Here is a 9,234-nt window from a genome sequence, read left to right on the forward strand (position 1 = left end):
ACATCCATCGACTGTGTCAACCACATTTGTACATGTTGCCATCATCATTTCCAAAACATTTTCTCTCTACTTGAGCCCTTGGTATCAGCTCATTTTTTCCCCTTCCTACGTCCAGTATCATTAAGTAGCACCTGAGACACATGCTCACTAAGGTAAAATTATTGGTCTCTACCAAGAAGAAACTAGTCAACATGGCTAACAGCCCCCACACACCGCAGCCTTCTTCAACCTGAGACCAGATTAACTAGATGGTGGTGGGTAGCCACCACTACCCACCGTTCAGACCAGTAACTTAACAGAAGGTCCCAGAAAAAATGATAGAAAAATTAGGACAAAACTCAAAATCCTAAAAAAGGCCACACTTAACTGGACTGGCAGAGAAGGGAGGAACCCCAAGACTATTGTCCTAAGATAACCTCTGAACTTGGAAATCCTCTATGTCAATCAATTGTCTAATAAAACAAACAAGACCATGCATGAATATGGTGCTCCCTTAAAAAATAAACCACCTGAGACCAAACAGTCAACATTTATCCAAAAACAAAGACGAGAAGTCATACGGGGGCAAGGCAGCTAGATCAATGTCAAGAGAACCCAGAGTGGAAACAATGAGGATTGCTGGCACATGATAAAAACTCCATGGCTCAATTTGGAGAAAGATTGTTAAAGAAGAACTTAATTTGCTTTGCAAACGCTCACCTAAAACACAAATTATCATTAAAGGAGGGGGGGAGGGGTGCACTTCACAAACGATTCTACTATACAGCCTACACTGAAAACCACTGACCCGAAGTCTCGACCCCAGCACATACACGGGGTCCATGAAGGGGAAGCCACATGCATTACCTCTCCCACTCCAACCTCTCTTCCGGGACGGTTCTCCCCCCAATGCCTTTCCCTGGCCCTTCTGGGCTGAAATGAACTGAAGTGGTTATAATCAGCATCAGCGGTACTGAACTCTGAACTGGGGTTAGAGCAAAGATGGCCACGTGCTGTATGGCACTGCCTGGATGCCATTCACTCGGGGAGTACAGAGCCTCAAAGGCATGGACTAGGTGGCAGTACCCACTGCCTACACTAGAGCTAAGCATACAACAGATGTTGAGCAAACACCTAAGAGACAGGAGAAAACAGTCGTCCCATTGGACCCAGAGTTCCCTTGCTCAGTAAACACCGCGCCACCTGCCATTTGAAACCCAGGTGCACAGGGAAGAGCTGACTACTTTAGGGACCAAGAGTAGCAAGGCTTCTGGGGTTTTCTGTCCAAAAGATCAGTGAGATGCTTTACTCGGCTCCCTGCAGCACCAAGGGACAGACCACAAAACAGGGGCCTCGGCACGCGCATTCCCACTGGCATTCGGGCCCATCTCCGAGGGAAGAGCACCAATCCCACGACTAAAGGCTGATTGTTCCGGGTGTTGCTCAACGCAGGAGAGCAAGCCTCTGCCCGTTGGGTTTCTGGTCTGACTGCCAGAAGCACCACTTTCAGAAGAGCATCTCACTTGTGAAGTGCTGCATTAAAATGCTGAGCTCATCACAAAGCACTCAGTTAGATGAGGGTCGTTTAAAGCAGCAGGTCCAAGACAGAAAAACAGTATCTCAAAGCGCTCTAGCACCTTCATCTTTTGTGGGAAATGAGACCCTCTAATTTAAGTCCTCATTTATGGTCCGGACTGGAGGGTCTATACTCTCAGCTGAGCGCTTAGGGCAGTTAGTAAGACTCTAAAGAGGACGTACAAGTTCTACTCTATAGTCCTCCTCCTCGTCCTCCTCCTGCTCTGCCTCCACAGACGCTGTTGGGAATATGAGGCTGTGCCACAAGACAAGCGTCTAGTTGGATACAGGAGGGCCCCACCCATCTGAGGGATGATAGATTATAATCAGCACAGGTGCTTCCTGTCAATTGGGAATCACCTCCTCACTTTAGGACTTGACTTTCCCTCTTGGTCTGCAGATAAAGTTTGAATTTTTCAGGTTTTATATTTGAGGTCCTTAGTCCAACAGGGAGCAAGAACTACTGTGTCTTATCCACTCTGCAGTTACGACACACATAAGTAATAGGGAAGCTTTCTTCACCACAATTAGCACCATTACCACCACAGATAATCCCTCAAGGACCAAACAGAGAACAGACACCCCCATCCCCCAGATAGACCTGCATCCAACACTTTACCTTTACAGTGCCATCAGAAGATGCACTGATGATATAATGTCCATCTTGTGTGAATGTTGCTTCATTAACAAAGGAGGAATGGCCACGAAACTCCTTCAGTGTTTTCCCAGATTTTAAGCCGTGAATTCTATAACAAAAAGCAAATATGAATTAGTGTTCTACTGATTACAGCTGGGACCAAGTGTGAAATGTACATTAGATCAGTGGTTCTCAACCTTCCTCATGGCTCCATACCTTAATACAGTTCCTCATGTTGTGGTGACCCCCCAACCATAAAATTATTTCCGTTGCTACTTCATAACTGTAATTTTGCTACTGTTATGAATCCGGCGGCCCCTGTGAAAGGGTCATTCGGCCCCCAAAGGGGTCATGACCCACAAGTTGAAACCACTGGAGTAGAGTCCCAACAGTGAGCAAAGAAAGAGGGCTATATCAATAATTTTACAAGCCTAATTTCATTATGTCACTCAGTCACACAAAATCAGAGCTGAAATCTTTGCACAGCAAGAGACTGGAAGAAATGTGCTGATAACACCTTAACTATCTGTTTGAGAAGGCTTCTAAGATTCAGGGTGAGTAGACCTCAGCTGGATCCTGGGCACCTGCATCTGTAACAGAGCTTCCTGGCGAGTTTAATGACCGAAGACCACACTCTGAGAAACATGAAGCACTGTTATAATCTTTCTTCTGGGTAGACATTCTAACAAACGGGGAGCCCCACCTCTGCCATACCCTGAGCCAGGAAATGAAGCCTCTCACCCCCATCCTCTTCTCCATCACACTGACCCAGTGGAGGCCCAAGGAATCACTGGGGATGAAGTTCTCGGACGGTCTTACTTACCTGATCGTCTGGTCAAAAGAGGCACTCAGGATCTGACTGCTATCCTTGGAAAAACTGAGACAGGTGACACCTTTACTGTGTGCTCTTTCAAATCTCCTTAAACACTGGCCACTCTGGATCTTCCACACCTTTATATCAAAAGAACAAAAAACACTAAAGCCATTAAAGCAGGCAGAGACCTGCAAGATGCCACATTCACTAATACACTCAAACAGCATCAAAAATGTATGTGAACAGTTGAATATGATATGTCTGCTTCACATAGTACAACAATATCCGAATCTTTGAAACTTAAACTTTTTTCCTTATAAATTATTAAAAACATAATTCAGACTCTAAGTTCACTTAGCAAAGACCAATCTGGATTGTATCTAGTCCAGGGTTTTGCTTGTTTGTTTGACCAGCAATTACATACAAACTACAGTTAGTCAGCTGTAGACCGTGCCCTGGCAAAATAAGATGCACTACAGCCCATAAGACGACCCAGGGCAGCACAGCAGATCTACCACTTCCTAACTTAAACAACTGTGACCACTGGACAAACTCTCTCAACGCACTGTCACTGAGTCCATGCTGACTAATAGCAACTGTAAGGACGGGAGAGCTGCCCCTGTGGGTTTCTGAGACTGTAGCTTTCTAAGGAGTAGAAAGTTTGGTCTTTCTCCTGCAGAAGAACTGGTGGCTTTGAACTGCTGACCCTGCACTTAGCAGCCTGCCCAACACATAACCACTATGCCACCAGGGCTCCTTTGGGAACCCTGTCCCCAGCAGTTAACATTAAGAGTGAATGAGGAAAAAAAAAAAAAAAAAATCAAGCAGTTAGCCTGAGGTTGACACTCAGTGATCAGTAGCCATTGACTGTTCTGTGGGATAGTATGTGTTGAGAGCTCTCACAATGCCCACATACAGTTTGTGTCGCTAATCCACACCTTGATTTTCCCATCTTGGGCTCCAGTTGCTAGCATTTCTGTATCTCTGCTGAAGCACATGCAGAGGACGGCATCATCCATCATCATAAAGTTGTCCTGGGCCTGGTACTTAAGATCCTGAAGGAGACAATGGTGAGCAGTCAGTAAGACGACACGAAAGCCCAAGTCCCAGTTGCCCCGGATCTCTGTGAGGCCCCTAGACGCAGAACCATGGATTCTGTCAACTCTGAACTGTACACAAAATAGTACTGAGCAGGCATGGTCCCAAAAGCCAACTCACAATGGAATAAACCACCTTACATAATTCCTTAAAACAAGCCAACACGGGACCCTAGCTCTCTTGCTGATTCTTCTCTCATTTCATCTTGGTGTAGTCCATTTCCAGCTTTCCTAAGCAAAATTTCCTAATGGTTTTATATTTTACAAATGGCTCTTTAAGAAATCTGAATTTGATTCTCACTCACTCTCTCTCTCTCTCACTCACTCTCTTATTCTCACTCACTCACTGTCTCACTCACTCAAACTCACTCTCTCTTATTCTCACTCACTCACTGTCTCACTCACTCATACTCACTCACTCACTCACTGTCTCATTCACTCATTCACTCACTCACTCAGTCTCTCACTCACTCTCACTCACTCACTCAGTCTCACTCACTCACTCGCTGTCTCACTCTCACTCACTGTCTCACTCACACTCACTCACTCTCATTCACACTCACTCTCTCACACTCACTGTCTCACTCACTCTCTCAATAAAAAAGAAAATAAATAAATCTGAATGTATTCACTTACGGCATGAGATGAAAAATTAAACTACTGGCTTTTCCAAATTTCTAGCTACTTTTCCTAAGACTATCTATCTGTGGTGTTCTTTTAGCCATTAATGTTCAAATGAAAGTATCTTTAGCATTGATTTCTAATTATAAAATTATATTACTCATGGTAAACACACACACACACACACACACACACACACACACACACACACACAAGGTATTCAGAAAATAGAAAGTGAAAAGCATTCCTAATTCCAACATGCAGGTAATGGACTTTGGTACTCAATGATAAAGATTGTTTTATATGTCTTTAAAAAGACAGCCAACAAAAACCAGGGAGAAGAAACTTAAGTTGAATCTATATCAATTCTAGAGCCCTGGTGGCATGTGTTGGGCCACAAACTGCAAGGTCAGCAGTTCAAAACCACTAGTCACTCAGACGAAGAAAGATGAGGCTTTCTACTCCTATAAACAGTGATAGTCTCAGAAATGGACAGGGGTAGTTCTATCCTATCCTTCACAGTCACTATGAGTTTGAATTAAGTGCAAGAGAGAAACAAATTCCAGATAGCTAAAAGTATTATATGTAAAACGAAAACACACACACAAAAATACTAGAAGAGACTATGGGAGTTTGGTGGATACATTTGGTAATATATAAAAAAAAACCTCTGGAAGGCAAAATTATAAGAAAAGTCAAAAAATCAAAATGGAACAAAAAACATTTGCAATTCACTTCCTCAGAATGTGAAGCGCTTCTGCAGGCAGTATGAAACAGGGTGTTAAGCCCACAGGAAACACCGGCACAGAACAGGCACAAACTTCATGCTGGGGGCTTTTCACACGCAAAAGAAGATGATTCACTGCACCCACAGTAAGACAAACACAACTACAGTTAGTTTAGAATGGAAGCAATCTTAGGTCAAGTGGTTAAATTATGGTTCACCACGTAATGGAACAGAATACAGCAGTGACCTTCAAGATGTAAAGGGAGAAGCGAGGAGAACAGGTTATATCATCTGCCTGTACACAATTTTTGTTCCCAAAAGAATATACACTAAGTCCTTGCTGGCATAAGCAGAGGGGAACCAAGGAGGCGCCATAAGAAACTGATAAGGATGGAGAGCCCAAGCACCGGGCTGCCTGAGACAACGGCTGGAGCACGCCTCCTTACTGCATGCTGTTTCCTGTCATTTTGGTGTTGTAACAGGTGTATACATTACCCATTCAAATATAAATTCAAACTGTAAAACTGATAACAAAATCCTTCCCTTGATTACTAATACAGAACTGAAAATAACTTTAAATGGTTGTTTTTAATTAGAAAGGAAAGTTATACAAGTTCACTGCAGGCAGACTCTTCTTCAACTCACCTGACTTAAGAGACACTTCTCCCGAGAAGGAAGTTAACATACCTTTCGGATTTTGCCAGTCGTAAAGTTCCACACTTCAATGAATCCATCCACAGACCCAGTGACCAGATACTGACCATCTGGGGAAAACCGAGCGCACTCCACATGTGATTTCTGACCAAACTGTTGCAAATGAAGCAATGAGACATATGCATTATATCTAGTGGCCTAAAACAATTCTCGCTATACCCTTGTGATAAGCCCTGCCCGAGCACAGTGCCAACAGTCATGCTGGCCAGTGAGTACGGACTGCAGGGGGTGTCTGCAGAGCTGCACAGGGAAATGCGGGCTCTATCTCCTGGGAGCAGTTTCATGGTATCGGGGTCTCTGCCGAAACTGATTCTTATGAATGTGGAATTTCCCTCCCACAGGAAGAAAAGCACTGTTTTACCACACCACAGAACTTAGAACAAATACCCTTGTTAGTGCAGCTCTTGAGTTTTTACATTACAATCAGCTACCGTGAGCATGGTTTTCATACACAATGGTCTAGTATACTCCTGCTATGAATCGAGACCAAAAAAGCAACTTTCTAAATTACTGTTTCCTTACACTATTTTGTAAATCAGTCTTCCATTAGCATTTCTTTTCATGGTCTTCACTTAATCTAATGAAAAAGCAGGGCTAACTAATTCTGAAAGACGTAAGGCTGACAGACGGATGCCTGGAAAATGAGTGCTGACTGCTTTCAACAGCAGATGTATACGGAGGACAGAGAAAGGATCCCCTGTGAACTCCATTTTCCCCAACAGTGTAATTGTAACGGGGTTGTATTCGTTTCGAGAGCCCTGGGGTGCTGTGGAATAAGCACTGGGCTACTAAGCAAAAGCTTCAAGCCCCCAGCTGCTCCCCGGGATAAAGAGGAGGCCGCCTGCTCTGCACAGATGTGCAGTCTTGGAACCCCTATACACGGTCGCTAGGAGTTGCAACTGACTCAGTGAGATGGGTTTCTGTGTCCAGGCTTCAGCCAGGGTAAATCAAGGCATTGCTAAAAAATAGAAAAAGCACATGCAAGTTATCTGGAAAAGGTAAACCCAAAACACTAACTCAAAGTCAAAGGTTTGAGGAATATGAACAAAATCTTCAAACCATTAATTCAATTAAAGCATAAACTCAGAGAAGGTGCTGCAGTGAAAACACTGCAGCAATTACTTGATTATTCTTTTCCCAAGAAATGTCCAGATTAAAAAAAAAACAACCAACCAACCAGATCACAATAAAATCACTTTTCTCAGAGACCAGTTAAATCAATTTGCATTTCACACGTGGAACTTTGCCTGTGTAGCAACGAACACACATTTGTCCTGTTTAACAGGACAAATATACACAAAGTCCATAGTAAGTCTCAGGCAAACCCCTGAGCTAGCTTGTCTTCCAAATGAGGGCTTCTTGGGGAAGACCCGAATGCCAAGCGCATGATTACACGTGGTAACAGGTCTGAGGTGTTCCAGCGCCCCAGTGGACACCAGAAGCAAGCTTGTACGTTCTTCCAGCGTTAGAGAGTGGGGCCAGCTTGGCGAAGCTCCTGGCACAGCATCTGGTCGACCACATGAAAAGTGCTTCACACCACACCACACCCCCACCACACACACCAGACCCACCGACTGTCTAGGACTCTTACCTTAATGTGCCTACTCAGCTGGGTAGGAAACTTTTCTTCCTCCACATCTTTGACAGCTGCTTTGCCTCGGAACAGATCGATGGTCATGCCGGGCGGGAGCAATCCCTGGTGTTGCTGCCATTTCAGAGCCTGTGAGGAGAGACTCGCGCTGTAGCCCGCTGAGAGGCTGGTTCTGATGATTCAGGTAAAGCCAGAAATAATGAGTTTCACCGGGGAAGCGGAGTCTTGGATCAACTTGGATCAGCTAGGCACAGCATGGTCTGTGCTTTTGTGTGAGCTGGGGACACAGTCCTCCAGGCTGACCTGGAGGGCACGTGGAAGGGAGTGGGCAGGGAGCCGAGCAGGCTCACACCTATTTTCTTATGAGTGTGGCTTTTCCAAAACTATAAACAAACTTTGGACAACAGTTACCTCCTGTTGTTTCACATGCAAACACAGCCACTAACACTTCGCATCCTCCCATGCTACAGTCCTACCACCCCTTACATTGGGGTTTTATTTTTGATTACACTATATGTAATTCTGTTTTCTTCTTACCACCTCTTGAGAAATCAGGCTATGAATCATCTTAATGCTGCAGATGCAGCCCATCTGGCGGACATTTGCTCGTTTACCTATACAATACACGGTGGGCATTAAAGCTGCCATCAGTTTTCCACTCAGGCAAATGCCACTGCAATGAACAGCTCATCTTTTCCTATGTGGGGTTTGGGGCCCCCACCTCTCTTAACATTATCTTCCTAGAAGAGGACTCATTCAATCTAAAAGAGACCATGAAGACTTTTCACACATGGTGCCAAACTGCTTTCACAAAAGCGTGGCTTTCCGAAAATGTTGGCCTTGCAACAATTTGCAAAACTCCATTTCAGGGGGCGGGGGAGGGGTGGGGGGTAGGGTGGGTTTGAACCATCCTGGTGTTTGGAGACAGATGGTACTGGACTAAACTATTCGCCAAATACGTAACACTGACTCCCAATCTCACCCAATGAAGTCAGGCAAAAGCCTAACTCCTGGGGCTGCTGAAAGGATAAAATGAAATAGTATCTGTAAAGCCATTAACAGGCTGAAAAGTGACGGGAGCAGTGAGAACCAGGGCCAGAGGAAACCGAGGTCCAATGACCTGAGAGGGAGAAGTCGCAAGGAGGCCACACCACCTGGCAGAGCTCCAGAAAGGCTCAGGCACTGGAGACACCGTACGTCCCTGAAAGAGAAGGTGCGGCACAGGGCTAAAAACGGGAGCAATGGCGGGAAGCCAACGTTAAGGAGCACTCAGCTCTCCCAGCCCACCCCCCAAGTGATGGCCTCAATCCAGCCTCATGAGAAATCAGGTGGGTTCTTTTCTGCAACTGCTGGAGAAGCAGGTAGAGCTGAAGGAGGAGAGAAGCCCGATGCGAGCAGAAAGAACAAGCAGGCATGCTCAACAGAGCCAGCTGGGTTCGGTCACTTCGGTACCGGGGCAGTTTCCATTTGCATGCGGTG

General features: G+C 45.1%; 1 protein-coding gene across 1 annotated transcript in view; it reads right to left on the bottom strand.

Moving 5' to 3' along the window:
* Window positions 1-9,234, bottom strand: part of SMU1 (SMU1 DNA replication regulator and spliceosomal factor) — a 22,262-nt gene that overhangs the window by 5,723 nt on the left and 7,305 nt on the right. Inside the window, exons 5-9 of the mRNA XM_004712365.2 lie at window positions 7,756-7,884; window positions 6,138-6,257; window positions 3,944-4,060; window positions 3,015-3,142; window positions 2,174-2,300 (exon numbers count right to left, since the gene is read on the bottom strand). Of these exons, the coding sequence (XP_004712422.1) occupies window positions 2,174-2,300; window positions 3,015-3,142; window positions 3,944-4,060; window positions 6,138-6,257; window positions 7,756-7,884 (621 nt within the window). The remainder of the gene's footprint in view (window positions 1-2,173; window positions 2,301-3,014; window positions 3,143-3,943; window positions 4,061-6,137; window positions 6,258-7,755; window positions 7,885-9,234) is intronic.

The sequence above is a fragment of the Echinops telfairi genome, unplaced genomic scaffold (assembly GCF_000313985.2).
Source record: "Echinops telfairi isolate 266 unplaced genomic scaffold, ASM31398v2 ScPeMD7_25;HRSCAF=90, whole genome shotgun sequence".
Taxonomy (NCBI): domain Eukaryota; kingdom Metazoa; phylum Chordata; class Mammalia; order Afrosoricida; family Tenrecidae; genus Echinops; species Echinops telfairi.